This window comes from Paracoccidioides lutzii (assembly GCF_000150705.2).
Source record: "Paracoccidioides lutzii Pb01 unplaced genomic scaffold supercont2.11, whole genome shotgun sequence".
Lineage (NCBI taxonomy): Eukaryota > Fungi > Ascomycota > Eurotiomycetes > Onygenales > Ajellomycetaceae > Paracoccidioides > Paracoccidioides lutzii.
In genome coordinates, this window is record NW_015440957.1 from 875,071 (window position 1) to 899,898 (window position 24,828).

The 24,828-nt window shown below is 44.3% G+C and overlaps 7 protein-coding genes across 7 annotated transcripts; 5 read left to right on the plus strand and 2 right to left on the minus strand.

Annotated features, from left to right (window-relative positions):
• Nucleotides 1-436: 436 nt before the first annotated feature.
• On the plus strand, nt 437-5,197 carry PAAG_04621 (hypothetical protein; the record flags this gene model as incomplete). The annotated part of the gene is made up of 1 exon (XM_002793665.2): nt 437-5,197. One exon carries the CDS (start codon nt 437-439, stop codon nt 5,195-5,197), a length of 4,761 nt encoding a protein of 1,586 aa, XP_002793711.2.
• Nucleotides 5,198-8,227: 3,030 nt separating this feature from the next.
• On the minus strand, nt 8,228-11,433 carry PAAG_04622 (mRNA binding protein Pumilio 2; the record flags this gene model as incomplete). Its single annotated transcript, XM_002793666.1, has 6 exons — nt 8,228-8,646; nt 8,705-9,260; nt 9,325-9,603; nt 9,674-11,031; nt 11,112-11,304; nt 11,395-11,433. The coding sequence occupies 6 exons, from the start codon at nt 11,431-11,433 to the stop codon at nt 8,228-8,230; spliced, it is 2,844 nt and encodes a 947-aa protein (XP_002793712.1).
• Nucleotides 11,434-12,843: 1,410 nt separating this feature from the next.
• Nucleotides 12,844-13,312, plus strand: PAAG_11900 (hypothetical protein; the record flags this gene model as incomplete). The annotated part of the gene is made up of 2 exons (XM_015847467.1): nt 12,844-12,932; nt 13,096-13,312. 2 exons carry the CDS (start codon nt 12,844-12,846, stop codon nt 13,310-13,312), a joined length of 306 nt encoding a protein of 101 aa, XP_015702955.1.
• Nucleotides 13,313-14,767: 1,455 nt separating this feature from the next.
• Nucleotides 14,768-17,852, plus strand: PAAG_04623 (hypothetical protein; the record flags this gene model as incomplete). The annotated part of the gene is made up of 3 exons (XM_015845317.1): nt 14,768-14,905; nt 15,032-15,178; nt 17,676-17,852. The coding sequence occupies 3 exons, from the start codon at nt 14,768-14,770 to the stop codon at nt 17,850-17,852; spliced, it is 462 nt and encodes a 153-aa protein (XP_015699543.1).
• Nucleotides 17,853-18,697: 845 nt separating this feature from the next.
• PAAG_04624 (hypothetical protein) lies at nt 18,698-19,122 on the plus strand (the record flags this gene model as incomplete). Its single annotated transcript, XM_002793668.2, has 2 exons — nt 18,698-18,880; nt 18,937-19,122. 2 exons carry the CDS (start codon nt 18,698-18,700, stop codon nt 19,120-19,122), a joined length of 369 nt encoding a protein of 122 aa, XP_002793714.2.
• A 3,592-nt stretch (nt 19,123-22,714) lies between these two features.
• Nucleotides 22,715-23,190, minus strand: PAAG_04625 (hypothetical protein; the record flags this gene model as incomplete). Its single annotated transcript, XM_015845318.1, has 3 exons — nt 22,715-22,798; nt 22,894-23,012; nt 23,064-23,190. The coding sequence occupies 3 exons, from the start codon at nt 23,188-23,190 to the stop codon at nt 22,715-22,717; spliced, it is 330 nt and encodes a 109-aa protein (XP_015699545.1).
• A 176-nt stretch (nt 23,191-23,366) lies between these two features.
• Nucleotides 23,367-23,942, plus strand: PAAG_04626 (hypothetical protein; the record flags this gene model as incomplete). Its single annotated transcript, XM_015845319.1, has 1 exon — nt 23,367-23,942. The coding sequence occupies one exon, from the start codon at nt 23,367-23,369 to the stop codon at nt 23,940-23,942; it is 576 nt and encodes a 191-aa protein (XP_015699544.1).
• Between the last annotated feature and the right edge of the window lie 886 nt (nt 23,943-24,828).

Here is a 24,828-nt window from a genome sequence, read left to right on the forward strand (position 1 = left end):
ACCTTGAGGCAACCTGCCAACCCTCGTTCCGTTACGTTTCCTGTTAGCCTGTTGACCCTCCGTGTTTCCTCCAAGGTGACCCCCAACTCTATTTTGACCTTTTTGGCCTTGACCATTCCGATCAAAGATAACTGACTATCTCAGAGACACACAACTGGCTCGAGAGTTTACTTCCCTTCATTCGTAGTTGTTAATTTTTGTATGGAAAGTTTTCTGCGCCCGCTCTATGTTGATCCAAACCCTACCCCCAGATCTATCTCCGATGTGATGGCATGTCTTGGCTCCCCACTCCCGCTTTAGGGTTCCCTACTTTAATGTTGACACGAGGTTTTATCAGGCCTTAAGTGAACTAACTCTGTGCGTTATTAGTCCATTTCAGCTCACTGTTGTGTTCCGTCACACGTCAACCCACTGATCCGCCCGTCCAACTGGACGTATGTCTTCTGGGGATGCTTCCTCCCCCCCCCAAAATAAATCAACTTCCTCAACTTTCGCAGATGTCTTAAAGACGCTAGCAAGCGGACGCCCAAAGTCACAATCGCCCGTGCCGCATGGGAATAGCATTGGCGAACCATTTCCACAACAGATGGATGGCCGAAGGGGTAGTAGAGTCACCTTTGGTTTCGAGTCATTGCATCGGGGAAACGCTTCCTCAACCATCCCAGACTCCCAAGAGCTTCCCGATTTTGAGACTTTACAAAGGGGGATTAGCCATGAACAACCACTTGCCGCCGCACTGGAAATAGCAGAAACTGCAGCTCGTTCCTTACACTACTACAATGCGGAGCAAGCATTGTCGCTTTGGGAGTCAGGCAGCTATCTCATCGACTGCTCAAGCTCAGCTGATGCCCGAAAAGCCGGTTCCAACCTTCTGGAGGCAATATGTCGCCGGCAAGACCTCTCTTTACCCACCCGTCAAATTTTGTTCCATTGTATTTCGCAGTCCTTCCCGCCAGACGTGATTCCCTCCCAAGTGAATGCATTGATCTCATTGTCGGACCATGGAAGGAAGTTAGATTTTACGGACAAACCTGTTTTGCCAACCATTGCCTCTTGGATAGTTCCTCTCTATGCCACAGTCGCTTCGATGCGTTCGAAATTGAAGAAATCCAAGGCACCACGTCAGAACGGTAACGGAGTAGATGACACAGTTTTGGGAGACCTTTTTCAGTTGGTCATCGACGTAATTACCTTGCAGCGTTACCCTCCAAATCCCAATGAACTTGAGCTGCTTTTGGACCAAGTTTTTGCCATTTGCAAGCAAACAACTGTGGCCAATGACATTAAAAATTCCCTCTCTGTTTTTGATGCGGTTATTTTCACGTCGGACGTTCCTGACGCAAGTTTTAATGGCTTGTTGGAGGTATTATGCAGCATCCATGCTTCTGTGAAGTCTCTAGCTGGTCCTACTTCACGAGCAGTTCGTAACTTGGCAAAATCACGAAAACAGTCTGAAATGGTGTCTTTGCTACATGCCTTCCTTCTAGAAACAACGGAACGTCAAGATCGAAATCTCAATGTTACTCGTGGCGCTGTTAATATTTTTAGGGATTTGTTGGCTGCCTATGGCCAGGATGGAATGCCAACTATATCTTTTGATGAGCTGATTGGCTCCCTTCTAAGTGCGGCTAAAAGAAATGACGGCCGTGTCAACACCGATATTTTGGATGTGTGCTTAAGTTTGCTACAAGGAGAATATTCCTCGACGACATTGCAACATACCTGGTCAGATTTAACTCGCCTGATTCTCACTTGTTCCCAGCGGGTTCTGGATGCGGACGTTTCCCCCCTAAGTCCGGATCCGAAAGCGCGACAAGCTTGCCCCTCAGGGTCCGGTGTGATGGACGACTTGCAATCAAATCTAGCGGCAAATATCAATCGTATCCTTACCGCTATACAATCCATTTGGCCGAATATGAATGGGGAACAACGGCTACAATCAAGTAGTCTATTTGCCGCAGCGCATAGTCAACTAAGTCCAGCACAAGCTCAACTTTATTTCGAATTTTGCAAAGCGGAAAGGCTTTGCTACCCGAAACACCCCGAATGGGCACATTTCTCCCGGGAACTTGTTAACAACTTTATCCTCCCTCAAGATAAGAACCTAGAAGTCCGCCTGCAAGCACTGAGCACATTTGAAGATGCCTATAGGTCAGACAATGCTGCCCGATTGTTTAACAAAGAAGACTTCATTTCATCATTGCTTGTTAGGTTTACTGAGGAACGCTCATATTATTTCCTTGATGCACTAGTGTCATTTTTGGTGGAAGCATCTGAACACTGCAACGAGGATACTTTTAGGCTTTTGGTTGAAACATTTGGCTCCCCTATGGCCAAGGACGGTGATAACGAACAAAGGTCATCAACAACCGCCCCCTTATCAAGGTCTCTTTCATCTGCTGATGTGTCGGAACCGTCATTGGCAAATGTCGTGACAATTGGCTTGGTTAAAATGTTTCTGAGGTCATTGAAGGACGCCCCAGTGAATGCCTCAATTATATACGAGAAGCTTATTGAAATCGCTCAATCACGAAGTAGGCCAATCGACTCACGCTTGACCGCCCTCAAATTACTTTTCCGCCTCCGTTGTGACTCCACCGGATCCATCTATGTCATTTCTTCCACAGAGAATGAATTCCTGATCAGTGTATTATGCCGGACAGTTGATCTTACTTCAAGAGCAAGCATAAACGAAGAATCTTCCTCAGAACGCACATCAAAGACTGAGGAAAGCGCGTCACAGGCCCAAGGTGGTAGGTCATCTTTGAAAGAACAAGCATCTGTGCCCCTTCCCACATCTAGCGGTCGATCAAATGCCCAATTCCGCACTCTAAAATGGACTCCACCTGTTTGGACTCATGCCGAACCAAAGGGTCTGCCTGAAGACCCTCCACCGTTTGCCAGCATTCATACAGTTGCCTATTTGAATGACGTGGCCACTGAGCAACCAGATGAAGCGAGGAAAATCCCTCTCAGGATAAATCTGTGGTTGGAAACGGTCATTTCACTTTTTCAACAGGAGAAAGATTGGGATGTTTACAGCTATGTCCTCGCTCATCTAGGGCCACAGTTGATAAATAGAGATCTTTTCCAGAGTGCAGTCCCTCAGATTAAGCTTCTCCGCAGTGTCCTCTGTGAACAAATAAAGAATGAAAGTTTTCTAGAGCCTCTTGGGTGGACTGGCGTGAGAAAAGCAGATATTGCTCTTTGTATTCTCGACTCTCTTACCATGCTAATCAGTTTCCATCAACACTTCGCAAAAAGCGAACAGGACGAAATTGTGCGCACTTTTATTCAGGGCATCGGTTCTTGGGAAGGCACCTCGCGCGGCTGTATACATGCTTTGTCTGTCTGCTGCCATGAGATACCCCTTTCAGTGACTAAGGCTCTGAACGTAATCGTTGATAAAATGTCAAAAATAATCACTCGATCTAATATCGCTGCTCATATCCTTGAGTTTCTGGCCCTCCTCGCTCGATTACCAGATGTTTACGTCAACTTGCGAGATCAGGAAATACGGCCCCTATTCGGGATTTGTGTTCGATATATACAAACGTCGAGGGAGAGGTATAAGTCAGGTAATCCTTTGAGCTTTCGGTCTAGTTCGTTACCTGCGCGGTTAAGCGGAGGAATCAAAGAGCTGCCATCAATGCAGTCGACGGAGCCCTCGGACTCGACAAGTGCTGACGACCTCTCAAGATATGTCTACATTCTAACATACCATGTTATGGTTTTCTGGTTTCTTTCCCTTAAGCTCCAAGATAGAGCAAACCACGTGAATTGGATCTCCAAACGTCTCATCTTCACTGACGATCAGGGAAATCATGTGGTCGATGAGCAAAGCCAAGTCTTTATCGATTTCATGCAGAGAGTGACGTTCTCGGACTTGGGGGATACTATTCCCTTTGAAAAGTTTCCAACCTCCGAGTCAGATGGGCCTGTTAGCAAGAAGTCTTGGGTTGTTGGAATGAGCATCGTTACCATTGAAACTGCGGGCGCTAGTGGATTAAGTCAAGTTACGAAGAGGCAAGCATCTGGAACGACGTATGCTATCTATCAACAGCGAACAGCGCCAGTTCTGCCACACCAAATACCTGTGTACCCCGGTTCACATTCACTTAGCGACGGTCCTTCCTCACGAACGGCAATATTGCCAAGTCATGTTCTTCTTCAAATGACAACTACGGCCATGCCCATGCCGATAAGCATGCAGCCTATACCTCTACCGGATGACGATTTCACCCGGCGGGCAATCCGCACATTTGACAGGAATGACATTGTCGATGGCCATAAAATTGGGGTCATCTATATCGGAGAAGGTCAAACTCAGGAGGCTGAAATCCTAGCAAACGTGTCAGGGAGTCCAGATTACGACTATTTCCTCTGCGGTCTTGGAACAAAAGTTTCAATCAAGGATGCCAAATTCAATACTCAGGGATTGCACAGCGACCATGACGGCGAATATACATATGCATGGCGCGATCGAGTGACAGAAATCATCTACCACGTTGCCACAATGATGCCCACGAACCTCGAGACCGATCCTCAGTGCGTTAATAAGAAGCGACATATCGGGAACAGTTTCGTGAACATCATTTTCAACCGCTCCAACCTTGCTTTCAACTTCGACACCATCCCGTCTCAGTTCAATTTCGTCAATATCGTGATCACCCCCGTTTGCAGGATCAGTCCCTTCCACAACCTTAATTCCGAACAGAAACCAACCGATATCCTCGACTTTAGCCGATATTTCTATGTCGTCAAGGTAATGACTAAATCGGATTTCCCAGACTTATCCGCGTCCGCTGTACCAAAAGTTATCTCCTGCAAAAATCTTGCTTCCTTCGTCCGTATTATCGCACTAAACGCTTCATTCTACTCGTTAGTCTCAAGCCGTGATTCAGGTGAACACCTGTCATCCTGGCACAACCGTCTCCGTGAGATTCGGAGGCTACGAGATCGTGCCACTGCATCGGCATCAATATCAGCACAAGGAGGGGTGGAGGGTACCACTGACGGCCCCAGTGAAGGAGGAACATATTCCCCATACCGGCGGAATACGAAAACTGTCACCCAACCCGAGGAACTGCCTATCCATCCATCTGGAAAGTCAAACTCCTCTCCAAGCTCGGAATGGGCGCCGCAACCGGAAACCAGCGTATTCGCCAGCCTGGACTTTACAAAATGGAGTCGATGATTACGAAACCAGCACGTCCACCAATATCCCCTCTGCGCTAAACATATTTACAAGTTTCGAGTTTTTGACCTGAATCACATGGTGGAATGACACAGGACATCAAAACGCCAAATTTTAAACGTTAATGACCTTTCCAAAATAATTAAATAATTAAAAATTAGAAAAGGACACTGTCGATTAGGAGCGCAAAAAATGGGAACGGGAAAGTATGGCATGTTATGACAACGTCGCATTTTTTATTATGAATTTGTTCAGCGTTTACTATATACTTTCGCTTTTATACTCCCACACGAGCGTATATTTTCCCGATGTTACGGAGCGGAGATTCTGTTTTTTTTCTTCTATTCCATATGTTAATGTGTCCATACCCCATCTCCGTCTCAAAAATACGGAAAAAAAAAGTTACGTATTTATTGCTGAATATTATAACTTCTAACTACTATCATAGCCCGATATTCAATCAAGGAATCATTCAAAAAAAAAAAAATACTAAGATCCTGTTCTGAAGTGGAAGTAATGCTAAAAACGAATCCACTAGTTGAGAGACACCCGTAGAAAGAGAGTCAGGGAATCTTTTACGATTCTCTACTGAAGCTATGAATATACATAGGAATGTGCGAACAGAAGGATCTCACTCCAGGGTTGAAATGACGGGAGGCCGATGTTCAACCCATCAATTTTGGCCCTCGGATCCGTGAAAGGGAGGCTAATTTTTACTCCGGAGTGACCCACAAACCTTATTTCAACCCCAACCACAAAACTAACTCCTAGTCAAATACAATACCATCATCACATCATACCTGATCCGCTTTCAAGTCTCTATATGCTACCTGTCCAGGAGTCATGCACATGCCTGATTGGAATTTCTGGTATGCGGGCAATTCTTCATCTTTTCAAAGTCATCCATACTTCACCCTCTGAAGCAAATTTTCTTCCCAACCCGAAAGGGGGCGGGATCGCGGTCAACTCAGAATCCAAAGCTTCGAACTGAGAAGTCAGAATTGGGTTCGGGGATACGGTACTGAATTTGATCTCGAGCTGTTCTTGAAGTGATCTGGGTTTAGAGGAAAGGTTGACTGCATGCCTAGACGCCCCGCCTGTAAAATTAACCACAGACAGCGACGCGTTGATCGGAGGTTTCAATGTGAATATTTCCATCTTGGAAGCCACTGAGCGGTGGAATAGATAGAAAATAGTCTATGGCATCACATTTAACGGGGGCATTGGTAGAGGGTCCTGGAATTGAGCCTCCTATTTTTGTAGGAGAGGGCGTCTCATTCTTCCTGCGAATCTATAAGAGATTCTTCACATGATGCTAACAACTAGATATCTCCAAAGACCTTTAATAGACGAATTCATTTCAATAAAGTTGGCTAATTGAACAGATTTCAGACATACAAGATACCGATAATAAAATAAACGCGCCTTCCTCGTCTGGAAAAAGAAAACTTTTAACAAAATATACATGGATATGGCCTATATCCGCTGCAAGAGAAGAAAACAGAAATTGATGGAAACAAAAATTGAACCTATCATATTAACTTCTTAATGTCTTTGACAAACATCAAACCGTGTCATAGCTCCACTCAATACTTCAAGTCACTACAAACAATTCTCAACATCAAATCCAGAACCCACTTTCGTAACCAGGTCTCAAGGTTAGGAACCAGGAACCGTCGAAGAAGTCCACTTAAAACTTAAAGTTTCAAGAAGAAATAAGAAGAGAGGAAATGTCAAACATTTTATACGTATTCTACAAATTGACTAACTTTTCAATTAATTAAGCCTTAATAAAATTATACAAAGTAAAAGTTAATGTTTCTGTTCGATCAGCAGGAAGATGTGAGAAGGATGAAAGAAAAGAATATAAAGCAAAGTAAATACAAGTGATAGCCAGGTCAAGAAACACTCTTTAATATTTTCAAATTTCAAATTTAAAATATCTTCCTTTCTTTGAAACGTCTCGCTTACTGGCCTTAAGGAAAAGTAAAATAAAACGTTGAAAATTAAAGTTTTTCATTTTTTAAGAAAACAAAAAGTCATGTCTGGTCGTAGGGGAACAGAGCTTAAATCCACTTTGCACTTCTTATCTCACAGTTTGGTTCATTATTTTAGTTCGCTTCCCATATTTCAAGAAATTGGGAAGTAAACTTTTTATACGAAGCGTGAAGAAAGACGAGTTAGGTAATGTAATGAATAAAATAAAATCTAAATGTATGGTGTAAAAACAGGTCAAGCTAGATGCTGAGTGGACGTAAGTATCAGTAGTAGCAAGACTGTAAAAAATGGAAAAGCCCTAATATTGTTCCCGTTCAGTTCACTTTAATAATGTAATAGCAATAGAGGAGATAACAATCAAAGAAGAGCAAGATTTAGCCGGCACAATTAAGGAGGAAGAAAGGAGGAAGAAGAATTAAATCACAGGAATTATAACCACAATATTTTTGGAGGAAGAACACCACGACACCCAGCAAAAAAAAAAAAAAAAAAAAAAAACCATCCATGTTTCATGGCTTGACAGCGCGAGAGTCAAAGAAACACACGTATACCAGACAAAATAATAATAATTGTAGACCCGAGAGACAATAAAAAGAATTTGAAAAAATGTTAAAATAGAAATTAACAATACGGATGCAGTCGTAGATGAACTAATAAAACTCTAAAAAAAAAAAAAAGGCAACCATCAAGCTCTATCAAGTGAGTAATAAATGCATGGATGGGGGTCATGACGATAAATTATGATAGCCATCATAAATGAATGGAGCAATAAAACCATTCACGCTGACTATAGTTATCCTTTTACCACGGGACATATATTTGTGACAGCGGCTTGGTCAATTGACACGCCGGGGGTGGGGAGAAGATGTTTATACTGTGCAGTAAATTAAATAAAGCGTTAGAACGGCGACAATTTTCTTTTTCTTTTTCTTTTCTTTTTTTTTGGGGGGGGGCAATTGTAAACGTGCGGGATAAAGTAATGAATAATAGTAGCAGGCTTAGCGTGAAGACTTGGAGCCTGAAATATTGAGATCAGAGGCTGCTATGTCCTTCATTGCGCTCTGACATCGGAGTAGTGGCGGCAGAAGAGAAAAGACTTTGCTTCTGTTGATCCGTAGAACTTTCGACAACACTTGTGCTTGTGCTTAGAACAGAACTGGATCCTCGGGAACTCTGAGTGCTGCCGACAGTGGGGGATGCGGGTGCACGGTTGTTATCATCGCTGGACGTGGAGATGTCTAGTTCACTCAAAGATGGATGAGATTCGGACTTATGGCGAGTTATGGGAGTCTCAGCGGACGTAATTCCGTTGGCGCGTGAATCATAGATAAGCTTCTCGATGGCGACGATCTGCTTTCCATAACTGAATTTCTTGAGATGGATCAACTGCGGCTCTATCTGCGAGACGAGATTCTCGCGTTCCGAACCCTTAAGTTGACCTAGAACTTTCTCTGAAGGAATACATACATTAGAAGACGAAGGATTAAACTATGGAATGGAATAACTTACGAATGACATAGTTGCCATACTGATCCCTCATGAGACCCAGGAGTGGATTCTCCCCCCGATCATTTGGCGTTGTCAGAAGTTGCAGAATTTCCTTTCTCTGGTCCTCTGCACCAAACTCAATGCTCTTCTCAACCACATTGCTGGCAAACTTGTGTTTCGAAAACACGAGCAGCTGAGAGATAACAATCGAGATTATTTTCACCTTGTCATGTTCCTCGCCATTTTCAAGAATGTGCTGAATAACGTAATTGCCAAATTGGTCCGGGATAAGGCCGGCAGAACAAGAATGGAGCTCTGCAAGTATGGCTTGACGGTCTCCTTCGTTGCAGTGTTCCAGCATCCGTTGGATGACTCTGCAGCCGTAGGGGTGGGCTGCCAACCGGTGGACCTGTCCCTTAAAGGCATTGATGATGAACTGGATATGAACAGTGGGGACCCTTTCCACTGCTTTCTGGATGACATGGTTGCCATTTTGATCTTTAACGCATTTCAAAACGTGGTTCTCGAGTTCTTTCACCATTGACGCTTGCTGGTCCGTTAGGATATGTTCCAAAGCCTACGCAATCTTATTAGCATACCAAAATCTAAATAGGCAAGGGATAGAGGGCTGTTGTTCATACCTTTTGAACAACCCGACAACCGTACATCTGTGTCGACAGTGCAAGGATGTGACCCTTCATTTGGTTTGCCAGTATCCTCTTCTGCGACTGGTTACCATGCTCAAAAAGTTTCTGCACGACATAGTTGCCAAAGACATCTGTCATGAGTTGAAGCGAATTAAGCTGGATCTCACGGAAAACTTGATCCTTTTCATCACTATTTGCAGACTCCAACATGTGTTGAATAAACCGTGACCCGTGTTGGTCACCGCTGAACTCAACAATATGGTTATAAATATCCTAAGATGAATATGTTAGCCATTAAAAAGTCGAGGAAGTCAAGTATCAGTTTAAAACAACATACACCCACCTTCAGTTCGTATCGTTTGTTATTTTTGTTGTTCGTTCTGAACTCCTCGAGAAGAGGACTGCGGACAACTTGAAATGGATCCTGATCACGATGAGGGACCCTAGATAAAATGGACGCAGGCCCAAGTCCATTAAACGAGGCAACTGGATAATAGTTGGAACGAAGGTTCACTCTAGGGACTCCTTGATATCCCGAGTATCCATAGTCTTGAGCAAGGGAGAAGCGTGCTTGAAGCAGGTTCGCCGTAGACTGCAAGAATTCTTGTTCTTCCTTGAAGCTCCGGACCTTTCGCTCTAAAAGCTCTGCTTGCCCATTTGGCAATTGCCCTATCAGACGACTCCCAGAAGAGGTCCGGAACTGAGAATTAGTTGATGGAGTCCCTCCAGCCGAATAAAAGCTATGCGCGCTGCGAGTATAGTCACTGACAGAGGGTGAAGCGGGGCCTCTATCATTCAAACGGGGTGCACCAAATGGATGATTGGCTTGGAAATCAAACGCATCATCAGCCGGGAAAGAACCAGTTCCATCATCTGCCAAGTAAGGCTTAAGTCGACTTGACGACGGTTCGTACGAGACGTGTGAATGGTAGGGTGGCCTGTGGGGTGCAGTTTGGTGATTATAATTATAACCACTCTGCAAATGAAACTTACCAATACCAGAAGTAAGATAGTTTTGGGGACCACGATATCTAGGGTCGCTTCCATGAGAATCGGAGTGGAAAGATGGATGAGCTGAGTGCGCAGGTCGCTGTGACATTATAGAAACAGAGTTGTGGGAGACGTGTCCATAGGGTGTTTGCTCTCTTGTCCTTAAAATCTGATCGACTCCATTTGGGGAGAACGATTGGGAGCTCAGAGGATTGATGCCATTCTCGGATAATGGGGTTTCCATGTCGCCTAAGGGGAGCCCCGATTTGATCTGTAGGCGTGAGCCTATATTGTTATGAAAGGGAGGGCCGTTGATGTGACGGCGAATAGCTTCTTCAGGTCTATAGCCATAAAAACCTACCATACCAGGAGAGTCTTGGGTTGCGGATGAGTGAAGTATGTCGGGCTGCACCATGAATGACTTATTGCTTGAAGTGTGGGACTGCTGGCCCAGGGCTGAGGAGCAAGAGGCGGGAAAGTATGGAGAGGAAGTGCCTCCAGAAATGTCGTTCATGGTCAGCAGAGTACTTCGATCATTAGGAAGAACTTGACCTGCATGATTCGCCAGGGTACCCCTTAAGGTGGACACTGACTCCCAGGGCAAGCTGGGAGGTTCCGCCCAAACATCAGACTCTGAAGTCGATAACAGAGACCCAGATCCAGTTTTCCCTTCAATTGGAACCTCAGCGATAGACCCACGATTCTTGTGGCCTAGCGGACCAAATATATTATTAGAGAGCTGTTATTCATCAAGAATATATAAATTAAAGGTTGACGGGGATAGACCATACCTTGTACTCTACCACTATCGACTGACCCATCGCCAAACCCACCTCCCAGTGTGTTGTTTCCCCAGATATTCCTGTTCCAGCTCGTCTTTGGCGTCCCGAAAGTTTTGCAAATGCCTGAGCTTTGAGGTATGTGAGAACGATCAGAACCGTTCATGGTGGACAAAGAACTGATAATAGAATTCTGGCCATGGGACTGCAACGTTGGATATATTGTTAGAGGTCAAGCTCGATGGTTAACAGCTGTGATGAAACGTGGAATAGGAAAACAAATGTTAAAACTTACTCTATGCACCACAGTACTGTCTGATAAACCTGAAGTCATGTTGAGAAAAAAAATTTGATCAGATAGAGAAGAGTGATCTTGTGAAATTTATTGCTAATCGAATATATGCCGAAGGGGTATCGTGAGGGTATCTTTGGGGTATCTCGTGGGTATTTGCAGCTTCGAGGAAAAGCTCTTTTGGTACACAATGGACAATGTGCAGAGGTTTATTTTTTAAAAAAAAAATAAAATAAAATAAAATAAAAATTTAAAAAGAAAATAGAAAGCAAAGGAAAAAGGTCACAGAGAAGATGTATTTGCAGGATATCATGCACATAAATCGAAATCAAGAGAAATGTTAAGTAATATATGACTATCACTCTCGGTTAGCATAGCCGAATGTGAAGGAGCTGGAGTGAATGCTTAACAAAAAAGGGACAAGTGAATGAATAACTAAACTTACCACCGGAAGGTAGAAAAAGAACTCGAAAACTCTTTATCAGTTTAAAGCCGAGCGAGACAAGTCATGTACACAATATACAGCGTTGGAATGGAGATAGAGACAGGAGCCTAGGTGGAAGGAGGGGTGGGTGGGAATGTAAGAAAGAAGATTAATAAATAAATAAAAAAGTATCAAGAAGGGAGGGGGGAGAAAAGCCCGCGAAAAAGGATATTTGTTGTAGCAGGGATTAAAGAAAAGGCACGGGGCTTGTCCACAGAAATGGAGAGTAGAAGGTAAGTATTGGAATTGGGCACACAAGAAAGAAAGAAACGCCGTCTTCGTTTGCCAGCGCAGTTGCGGCGGGTAGCCGGGGAAGGGCGACGGAGGTAAGGACCACGAGATCGCCCGGACAAGAGTGAGGTCAACTCACTCACAGCTCACCTGCCCTGGGGGGAAGCGCGATTAGCGTTGAGATGCTACTCAATAGCTCATTGGATATCTTTTGCTTATTGACAAAATAGGATATAGCCGAATGTGTCGAACGAGGAGGGCCGCAGGGGCAAGGAGAGAGGATGGATGAGAATGTCCTCCTAGTCAAATGGCGCTCTGTGTAATGGCGAGGGACAAGAGCGGCACGGGTTGAGAAAGAGAAAGCAGCGAATGTCGCGCAATACTAGTGGGGTATGTGAACCGTGAACCGTGATGGATAGTGAGAGGTGAGGAGACGGCCACAGACTAGTGGATAATACACAGCGATTTAGAGAGTGAAGAGTGAGCAGCGCGAGCGATCAAGATGGAGGAGGCAGAATTGGGAATCAGATGGAGGGGAGGTGAGAGTGTGAGTATAAGAGAGAGAGAGAGAGAGAGAGAGAGAGAGAGAGAGTGAGTGAGTGAGTGTGTGAGTGTGTGTGTGTGTGTGTGTGTGTGTGTATGTGTGTGTGTAAGTTTAGAGACGCAGCGAGACACAGACAGGCAGGAGGAAAAGCTATATCGCAAAGGAGACAAAGAGAAGCGGAAAACGCATCAAGATGTCACACAAACGGAAGCATGATCGCACTGCAGAACCTTGTGCAAGGAAATCAGCGCGCTGGAGCAACGGAGACAGATTAGTTAGTTGGTAAGTTACAAGCAGATATCAGTGAAAGAGAGAAAAAAGATGCTGGATTCAGATTTATCAGCGTCTTCTGTCCTCAGTTTAAAATGCTCTCCCTCCCTCTCCCTGTCTGTTGTGCGTTTGGCTCTATATTTGGCTGAATTTATAATTGCGGTGCTGAGGCTAGTTGGGATGACGAAGATCAGGGAACTAGGCAGAGGGGCAGACAGACAGACAGACGGGTTGGAGGGAAATGGAAGAAGCGTGGTACAGTTTATAATAAGACGAGGGCGTACAAAGACTCACACAGCGAACAGACAGAGCGGCATTCCCTTGTTCCTGATTGCACTCCAGACCCAAGGATGATGGGCAGAGATAAAGAGCTAGACGAGTATCATGAATAAACAATCGTACGGGGATAAGGGGTAAGGAGGTTGGAGGTTGAAGGTTGGAAAGAGATGGACGATGAGGTTGAATGAAAGTTGGTCTGATGTCTGATGTTTGAAGGTTGACGTTGACGTTGACGTTGGATGTTGGATGTTGGCAGTTGGAAGGGAGTCGTCAACGACTACAGCCTTCCTTCCCAACACGGCAATCCTCTTTACCCCAGCGCTACTCTGAGATATGTACCTCCTACTGCTAGCAATTACATAGGTAAATAGAGTACCTCTGTTGTAGGTATTTAGCTATCGCTTTTTGCTGCGCCGTCGCAGTGATTATTTTCTGGTTCAGAAATGATCGATTAATTCTATCAGCCCACTTTTTTTTTTTTTTTTTAAGCTGCTTCTTTCAACAGCTCAAAAATATATATCGCGTTTTCTCCATAATTATTAGACTGCTGGGTCGCCCAGACACGAAGACCCGGGCTAACATAAAGTCAAGCCCTGAGAAGTAATCCGCCCAACTATGAACCTGGCTAAAATCCCGCTAAATACACCCAATTTTGCACAAATGGAAACGAAATAAGGATAGAAATGCACTACATTTGTATAGTCAAAAACTGATCCATTAGAGCCTTGTCCTTATCCATAGCATCTGCTAACCAAAAGCTTCAGCAAATAGAGCACGTTAGCACACTGTCACTGTGATGATGAGTTATGGGCCATGGCCCCTCCCTCTACTTCCACTATGTCCTGACAAAGATTCATTTCTGTAGAAAAGGACTAGACATCACTAGGGAAAGAAAAGGAAGAAAAAGGAACAAAAAAACCTGGCAAAAATAGAAGGATGAGCCTGTCAGCCCAAATCGCAAGAATCAAAAAATCTCTGCCATCCTCAAATCTGCTGCCTGGAATTGTCCAACGTTGAACCGGCACAGCACATATAACAGACATACAGACATTCATACATACATACACACATACATACATACATACATACATACATACATACATACATACATACATACATACATACATACATACATACATACATACATACATACATACATACATACATACATACATACATACATACATACATACATACATACATACATACATACATACATACATACATACATACATACATACATACATACATACATACATACATACATACATACATACATACATACATACATACATACATACATACATACATACATACATACATACATACAAACATACAAACATACATACATACATACACATGCATGCATGCATACATGTGTGCCTCCTTGTTCTATGCGATTCCAGCTAGAATACAAAGTACCATGCGGGTTCCTAAAGGAATAAAAAAGAGAAAAAAAAGCAGTTAAAGAGGGTGAGCTTAAAAAAAAAAAAAAGGCCAAGAGACACAAACCTCTGCCCAGTTAGCGTTGTTCGTTAAATTCCTTTTCCCACGAAATCCAATAGGCAATGGGTTCAGATCTGGCAGAGCTAGCGGGCGTTTGCTTGGAAACTGGGGACCAGAGACTTACCCAGGCTCGCAAGGCATATCCGTCTCCACTCCTGCCCAGTCCACAATTCACCACGAGCGTCGAAGAGCCATATCTGGTTAAATCAAAGGGATTTTTACAGAAAAAAAAAAAAAAAGAAAAAAAAGGGTTGGCAAGGTTGGTTGGTACCTAGCTCACGTATCCACAGATACCCATGGAACTAACTGTACCATAACCCCGGCAGCAGGGCTTGACCGGTTTGGAGAAGGAAAGCCTAAATCGAGAAAAATTCCACTTTCCCGCAGCACCAAGCGCCGCCGATCATTTTAAGGCAAGCCAATCTTGGGGTGTTGGGCCAATGGTTATCCACTGGGACCGCTGGGGCGAGCTAGTATGTTTGCAAACATCTGCTAGTTGCTGCAGACAGCCGGGCGGTGATAATTATCTGCAACAAATATACACCCAGGTGCTAGCTACTTGCAATTTCCATGTTGAGTTATTTGCTCGGCCACTGCGAGACCCCTTGAACCCCTTCATATCTTTAATCTAAAAGGCAATTTGGGCTGGCAGCTTCGAAGATTCGCGCTTGACAAGTAGATCTATATTACTCTCGAACCCCGCCCACATTCATATATCCCATTTTGCTGATCATTTTATCTGCAGATATAAGTATAATTATGCAAGCAACAGTATGATACGCCCTATCAATGAGGCTTGTGATTGGAACTACTATATTTTCCAGAAAAGGACGCCTATCTTCCCAGCAAAGATCCATAAAGCAGAGAAAGCAACTACTCAACCCACCCTTCCAGAACCATTACCATGTGATGGACCATCATGACGTTTTCATTCATGATATATATTCACTTGTCTCTAAGGACCATAATCATACAGAGCTCCCAAGGCGCGCATGGTAATACACCACCCTTGTGTGTATCAGAATAACTTTAAGCCTGTAATACTGCGGAAACTTCCTTGTTTTTTGAAGACCCTGAAGGGCAACATTCAAAAGCTCAACGACGGACCCGGACCTCTTTCAGAAACGTTTACGGAAAATGCAAAGAATGGCAGAATACGCTTGGAGCTATAAAGTTGTGCGCCGCTGTCAAAAGCAGCTGCCCACTCTCGGCATTGTAATTTTATGTTACTATCCTTGTTTAAAGTAACCGTTTAAAAAGAATTTTTCTGTGGATCAACTGGCATGACTGGGCATCAAGGCATGGAACCTTGTCAACAATGCGAAACAGCCAACCCATTCATTCACTTGGAGATTGATTAGTTAGATCTTTTGGTAGAAAGTAAGTAGTTAAGTGTAAATTCATTTGTCATTAGTCATGAAGTATCTAGTTAACTAACTGCTTACTGATAAAAGCAGCTTCTGAAAAGCCAGAATCCACGCAATGAGGGCCGGCTGAGCAAGGTTTCTATTTGATATTTCATAACGTCATATTACGCAGTGCAACTATGCATATGTATGTCCATGTATAGGACCTGTACTGAGTATGTGCCGTTATATATGCAGTGTACTCCATGTATGTTGTGCCTTTGTCAAGGGCCAGGGAAGGCCCCAACATCTCGAAAAGTCTCAGGATCCCGTCGGAGCATCAAAGACTGATTGGAATGAGAATGACTTGAGTTATATACTATCAATTTTCTACCGACATTTCTATGAATGCCCATATCTCTTCCATTTTCTTGCTATGGTCATAGTCAACTTCTAGTCCTGTTTTTAGTACGTCACAGAATATCCTCACAGGTTAAAATATCAACCCTTAGTCCTTGGTGATTCTCTCACTAATCCACAAAGGAGAGAAAACAGGCTCAAAAATAAGAGGATACATCAAGCAGGTACCAATTCTTTCTCAAAAAAAGCAGTCCGGCAAAATCAACTCATCGTCCCTTTTCCTTCCCTCTCTCCACACTATTCACCCAGAATCATGAAAATGTCCCGCTATCTCTTTCAGCACCTCCCAGTGAAGGGATTGAAAACTGATTGATGGATTACTCCGGAAAGGAGTAACTTGCCTGCTTCAGATCTATCTGAGGTTGAAATGAGGCGCTTCGTATTCGGGCTGATCCAGTTTGAAAATCGCCCAACCCCCGCCTTATTTCCGCCAACGACTGATCATCATCATATATCATCACATCATCATCATCATCATGTCACAAACTCATTCATTCCCGTGGCCCCCTCCTACTCGCTCCTGTCGACATACTTCCCCTCCGATTAATGCTCATCATTTCCACCCCACCGAAGATCGTGATCGACTAGAGATGACATATCGTAAGGTAGAGTATGTCCATTTCGTCCACTGTATACCTCATTCTTTCTAGCCAACGCATATATTCCAGTGAATAGTTTTTTTTTGTACAAAACAGGGAATTGCGGATATTCGCTATTATTATTTTAGTTGATCGTGAACAATGCAATGTAAACTGGAAAGACAAATTCATTCATCCTCTTCGTCTGCGAGGAATAATGCCCAAGTCATTGATGCCTAATTCTCTATACATACCCACAGTACCTGTGATACATTTATGCATGTATCCGCTTATAAAAAGGTGCGGTTCATACACCCACTCAGCTTCATTAAGTTATTGCATACGTGCATAGAAAGAACCACACTGACCCGGCTACTCGGACTCCTTCCCCTATCCCTCTCTTCTGCCTCAATCAACTTCGATGAGCTCTACCGATTGATACCAAAAGAATCAAGAATGAGCTAGTTACAGCAGCACTGTACAGTCCATACATGAGACGCAGTTTTGCGCCTGTGTTTACTGATATAGGGCAGGATATCCCCATATCCAGATACTCCTATACAAAATCCGTACGGATGTATAGCTTCATTGTGACAATACAACTCACCCCGTAATCTGAAAAATAGCCCCTAGAATCATCGGACATACTTTTGCCGTTTCCACGCGCTTCCAACGTCAACAATCTGCTGGTCCCAATAGACCGTGGAACCCTGCTGCTGCTCGCCCCGCCATCTCTTCTACCTTCCCTTCTGGAGCAGTGGCTTCACCTTTCCGGAGAATATATGAAACAGTATCCAGGATGAGGAGATGGGGGAACACAAATATAAGCGCTGGGTTCACAGATGTTTAATAATTTCCGGCCTCTCTCTGGGATTGAAAACAGAGACAAAGGTGATATATCCCTTTGACCCCGATTCCTGTCACATTGAACATAAGGAGTGAAAAAAGGGGCCTCATGCCCGCTCAAGCCGTACTTAAGACACTCGCCGGCCTGCTAGAGCTGGTTTGGGTGACCAACAGTGAATCCAGACTTTCATATGATATGCCTCTTTTTTCCTATTCTGAACTCGTTCTCTTCGTTTTTTTATCCCTGCGCTGTTTATATGTGGAGTTCTTCAGTAATTCATGGTGATTAAGGAGATGGGGAAGTTCGTCTTTCCCATTATTCCTTTGAACTTGCAAGTATGTAAGCGCAGAACAATAGAAGTCATATAAATTTGAGGGGATAGATAAATGAAATTCTTCTTCTGGTTCTTATAGAAATATATTTTCACATGAGAGTGGTATGTTCAATTAATATTAACAATTGAACCAGGCTGTGCTATATACCTCTGTACAATCTGTACGAAAAAGAAGAGGTCAATGGTACCTAGTGTAGGTAGGCATAACAAACTAGCAAAATAGTACCACAGGACATTTCTCTCCCCCTTTTTCAAATCTTTTCGAAATCCCTTAATCATTTACGAACTCAACAATATTCAGGATGTTCACTGGACGTCTTAACCGCACGATCTGGCTTTCACCCTAGCATCGGACTGCTCCTGATTATCTCAACCTTTGCTTCGCCCTCAGCGGAGCATTTCTCAACCGTTAAGGGCAGATCCCGTTTGGAACCTATGCTATGCCAACACGTTCCGATGGATTGATAATGTTTTCCACTGCCAATCGTGGCAAATTCCAAGAAGTTCACTTCCATATTGCAAAGCATACATGTGAATGTGATGTCTTCCCAAACATAGTTGAGGAGTTGCCTGATCTCCTTGTCTGGATGAGCGGACAGATGCCGGGTGTGGATACGCGGAGCCAGCCCTCGTTGCGACGGAAAGAGATAGTGGGTTGGGAAATGGTGTTACATGTGGGTTGAGATTCGTAGTTTTTTCTTTATAGAGGCTTTACACCTTGCTGGATGGGAAGGTGCTGCTGAATCCTGATGAAATGCCGGCTGATTTTCGCATTAACTTATCAAATGCGGAAGTCGAAGGGACGGACGAAGGAGATCCGGAGCGGCTGGAATGGAGAGTGTTCCTTCAACTGATGTTTCCGCGGGCGCGAGCTATTCTACCACCTCCTTGAGGGACTCATCCTCTCCACAGACCAAGACCCAACGCCTTAGGGGAAATCGGTCGAAGAGGTAAATAGCGTAACCGCGCTCTGTAAGTGGATGGCGAACCCTCCCATGGCAATTCCAATTTTCTCTGGTTGTTCCTTGTTTGGCAAACATTATTATTATCCACAAACTGGGCACGACGGCCTGTGTGTGAGGGGAAGTCACTAACCCTGCCGGCTTCTGGAGCGCTAGAAGCTGGGCCAACGAGAGACTTCTTTTGCGGGTGGCATCACACCCTTCTTTCGTGGCAGTTCATTTTAGGTGGATGGCTGATTATTTGTGGAGTTGATCGCTGCATGCCATTGAAGAAGAACAAAGTTCCCTGCACTCGAACTCCAACCAACAGTTCAGCTGCTACAAACTTTGTATTTGTGTTATCTTTCTTGATTCTGAGAATTATTTCCTCGTTCTCACGTTGGCATCTCAGAAAGAGGAAGAAGATGTTTTCAAGCACTCGTAGAGTTTGACATCAATACAGACTAGATATAATAGCAAAGAAGAACGTAAACTGAGTGGAGTGGGATCGGGGAAAACACAGTTCCTTGCTGCTAAGGAAAGGGGGAGCAAACTTTTGCCAATGGTCGGTATAGATTATGTAGGACTTCCCTAGATATGAGACATGGAGAAGGAGGAAGCAGAATATTTTGACACTGAAGGCCTGTGGCCTAACATGTATCTCACAGCCGACTAATCACAACAACAAGGTAAAGCTTGCAATGAGGTTTGCATGCCTCATCACAATAGGTGAATAACACTATCAACCCAGTTCGGCCTTATAAGAGATGTATGTATATATAAAACAATACAACCATCCAAGATCAAGGCCAACAGGTGGGGAATAAAAACCATCTGCCCCGAATTCCAACCTAGTCCTTTGAAAATCCGGGTAGTAAAATAGCTCATGCTGCGTGCACCAGCAGACCCTCAAGAAACTGAGGAATGTATATGCTTTGGAATCCCATTTAGGCCCTGAAACAAGAATTAGACTCGCATATAGACTTCATGCAGCTTTGGAAGGTTAACGGGGAAAAAAGCTTGGCTGGTGCGGACCTTGGGGGAGCTTCCGAGATTCTATCCAGGAGCTGGCGCTTATGTAATGTGCCAGACTGCAGGTGGGATGATAGGAAATCTAATCTCAATAATGCTGAATTTTCAATCTTGCAGAGAGAGCGGGATCCGGCATCTTGGTGTAGTAGGTGTTTGCGATGAAACTGATTCAACCCTTGGATCCAGAAATGTCCATTAACTACTCCAGGCTAGTAACCGATCACATGGCATCGGCTCAACCTTAAGTAGAGGAGATGAAAGAGGGGCCACCACTCTCTAGCCTGGCTATTTGTTTTGATCCACAATTTCAGCTTTGGGGTTGGATTTCTTGGACATAACCTGTATATACCCCATGTATGCATGGATACGATCAAGCCGGCTCTTCCTTTGCTTGTCCCGCGTTGATTATGTGATTTGAGGATATTTCGCAAGAAAGAGGGACAAATAAAATAGCTATATGTGCCGGATTTTGCCATGAAAACTCATAGGGTAATATTGTGCCCCTTGCCTCTCATATGGCATCCAAGAGCCTCAGAAGCGTCTTTCTCAAAAGAGATTCGCCGGATCAATAGTTCCACTGGCTCTGAAGGGAGTAGATGCCATGTGCAGGTCAACCATGGTGATCTTGAACAACACCTATCCGCCGGTTGAAGCGAGTCCAGTCTCCAGAATTAAAATAAATAATAAATAAATAATTTTTTTTGGCAGAGAAACAAGAAAATGTCAACTTAGCAAACGGTAACACTCAAGAAAACCAGAAGATTGAGAAGAACCAGTTGAGATATTTCCTCTTCCGTTAAAAGCAGAAGAGAGCTGCTCCAATAGTGGGACTTCAATGATTCAGCTTCCCCTTGGTTAGAGGAGTGGGCATGAAGAGAACTTCAGTCAAGACTGAAAATTATAGAGAATTAATGAAATTTTGTGAATAACAATGTGCATGGTGGTTGCCATGATTCTGTGGAGTTGGTGTGTATATAGCCAACCTTTCCACAGTACGAGAGGTGCTTCCGTGGGGTCAGATTTAAGGCTGGAATACGGTTTCTTTATGTGTCCGGTCTTGATGAATAAATTCCCTACCATCTCCCCGTACATGAGATCCAGATTGAAATGCATGTGGGATAGGTCGCTATTTATGACTTAGAGCATTGGAGATAGAACACACTTGGATCACTAAGATTTTGCAGAGACTAGTCACGGCGGATAACGTTTGTTGTGTGTAAAACTACCTAATTAGCCGAGTTCTACTCCGTAATTACTCCGTGATTAAGGTAACGAGCCGTAAACTTTGCGATGAGATAAAGTTCGAAGAAAGCCTGGAACACGGGAAGTTTCCGAGTGTACGCCGGGGGTGATTCCACGGGAGAAGTGGGGTATTAAATATTGAATAATTTTCTTTATGGTCGTGGAGAAGTAGAAATTTCGTCGTTTTTTCAGGAATTATGCCATTCAAATTTTGTGTGGTTAGACATGGTGCCAGATGATGAACGAAGATCACCGCCAAGCAAGTATTAGCTCATAGATGTTGGATGCGAGGAGCTGGAAGAGACAGATCTTCTGGAATCAACACGCTGTTGTTTGAATATCTTTCATCAAAGGTCCACAGGCAAGAGCATGAATGGTTGTTGATGAATGATTGGCCAGATTTATCATTTCTCACTCCGTATTGTTGCCAAAGCTCTCTGAAAAACAGCCTTCCCACTAAAGAGTAGTTACTAACACTGCTGATGAAAATATCCAAAAAGATATGACACCCGTGGGTTACCGCACAAACGGGGATCGCTTTTTACCCCAGATCCAGAGAAAACCAAAACCGACGTATTGCTTGCTTAAGCTATGGAATCCTATACATGTCTGTCCTCGCACATCAGCCATTTTTTGGCATCCGACTACGCGCGCTGTATCCCGTGCCCCATGCACCCGGGCTATTGGTGAAACACACCAAGGAGAGCGTCAGTCGACTGAGAAATGACTAATCCATACATCCCAAGGGACCAGCAGCCTGTTGATTGGCCTGGTTTTCCTTCTCAGCGGAGATTGCTTGTGAGGAACACGCGTCATACTGTCTCTGGGGATTTGTCCTGGATGGGACTAGAGCTGTGGATCACTGATGTAATTAATGGAGACTAGCGGCGCTGGACTAGGTTGGAAGGGTATTAGGGAGATGATTTGCTGAGCTGCGGTTGGTTGGTACCTGAAATTGCCTGGGTGGGTGCTTTGAGATAAGATTGGCGTAAGATTGGCGGAAGTTGGCTCTAAGGAGGAGTTAACTAGTTAACCTGCTTGCTTAGACTCAGGGAGGAGTGCGGTATGACCGTACGGGTGTGACCAAGCGGGGACAGGATGTCCAGGAACTGGCTCATCTGGGCCAATGAATCTAAAATTACAACTGCATGATGTGTGTATCGTCTTTACACACTCCCTTACTTTCCTTGCTGTGATCTAGTCCTGTGTCTCCCTTTTTCTCACCTTCTCCTCTCTCCTCTCTCCTCTCTCCTCTCTCCTCCTCTCTCCTCATCCTCCTCTCTTCTCCTCTCTTCTCCTCTCCTCCTCTCCTTTATCCTCCTCTTCTATCCAACCATCTGTCATTCCTTCATTCTAGCCGGTATCAGCTTCATTCTTTCAGCTGATCACCTTGCTGTTCATTCCTTCTGGTCGCCAAAACATCTACTGTCGTACCTTTTTCCACCAACGTTCCAAGCAGAAACAAGCCAGCGCTTGGCAGCCTTACGCTCCCTCTTGTTGAACGACCACTTCTGATTATCGCATATCACGCACTCTCTATCCTTAAAGTTATCGATATCGCCAATTCCTCGGTTCGTATAGTACACACTACTCTACCCTCCTCCATATTTTATTATACCCATGCCCGTGCCTACACAGATTATATCATCCGTGCGCCGTTCATTCCTTGCGATATGGTGTTGACTTTTGTAGAAGGAACCATTCTCGACCCTCATGACCACCACCGCCGCCGCCGCCGCCGTCATCGCTGCTGTTTAATCCATTAACTCAAGCTGCCCTCCTACCCTATACCTCTTACCGCTCAGACGGTCCCCTTACGAAAGCATCTTGACACATCTCAACGCATCTCAACGCATCCTCAACCATTCGCCCCACCCCTACATCCCCCCGTTATATCGTCTATAACGACCCGCCTGCTCAAATGGACTCTCTACGCACCATCCTCCGCCGCGACAACACCGGCAACGACGACAATGACAACGACGGCCTCTCCCAAACAACCATAGAACTCCTCATCTCCCTCCTAGTTCTTATCCTCATCTCCCTGACCCTCATCGGTGCCTACCTCGTCATCCGCCGCAGAAAGCAACGCCAATCTCTCAGAAACTCAGAACTCCCCATGTACCACGACCAGCGCTCCCGAAACACGCGCCGCCTAACCATCACCGCGTCCTCCATCTTTGATGAAAAGCGCAGCCGCAATGCTAGTGGCGGTTGTTATTCCAGTAGCGCCAGCCCACCCCCAAGTCCCGTGCCGGAAATCCGCATCACGTTCCCTGAAGAGGAGGATGCGTCGACGGGAAAGAGGCAGTCTGGCCGCGTTGTTGTTGTGAGGATTAGTGAGAAGGGGAGTGTGGGGTTGGAGCCGTATGATGAGGAGTTGCCACCGTATCAGTCGCGGGCTGGTGAAGGAGAGGGTTTTCAGTCTTTGGATTTGGAGAGGCTGGGGGGTTTGAAGGAGAAGGATAGGGTTAGGGATGAGAAGAGGTGGTCATAGAAGAAGCTGGGAGACTGGGAAGAGAGATGGGAGAGTTCGAAGGGGGAGTGAAGCACGTGGAGCAGTTCTTTTCTTTTTTCGTATTAGTACCTCACACCCGCACCCGCAACCCATTTCCGTTATTCCTTTTCTCTTTCTTCTTTCTTTTTTGGCAAACGTGATCCATCACCATTACGATTCTTTCCCATTTGAAAGTTGAATACTGTTTAATATTTATTCCTGCCTCGTTCCGCGGTCGACTCCGTACAACGTCGACAACAACAATTGCAACGACCTAACTCCATAACTACCTATAACTTTCCTCGCTCTTTAAAGCAGACAACATCAATACAATCCATGGACACAGATTCAAACACCCAGCGAGAGCAAAACAATTTTTCTGGAGGTTTGTAGTTGTGCTATTTTGGTTTGGCATACCTCTTTTCGCTCCCACTTTACCTTATTATTCCTTCCATGGTTCACTCTATTTGACAACCCATTTTTCGTCAACCTGGAAGACCCAAAATGCAAAACAAACTTCCAAAGAGCACCCCTGAAACGTACCTAGGGGATACTTTTTGGTAGTAAAAGGATGACGACGTGGATTTCCTATTTCATATTTCCCTTTTTCATTACTCCTTTTCGCGTATATTTCCTTGTTATTCTATTTTTGCCCTTCCTACTTGATTTATCTGATTCTCCTGTGGTAATCAAATGATGGATTCACTTTAATCACTTTTATCCAATCGAGTAGTTAAACTGAATTGACTGCTGTGATATTCTCTTCATTGCTTATACCCACTCTTCATTTTTCTCACTTATATTTACGCGTGTCAACTTCTCACCTTTTCAATTTTTCAATTTTATTTTACTTTTTTTTTTTTTTTTTAGCGTAGTAAGCTGTGCA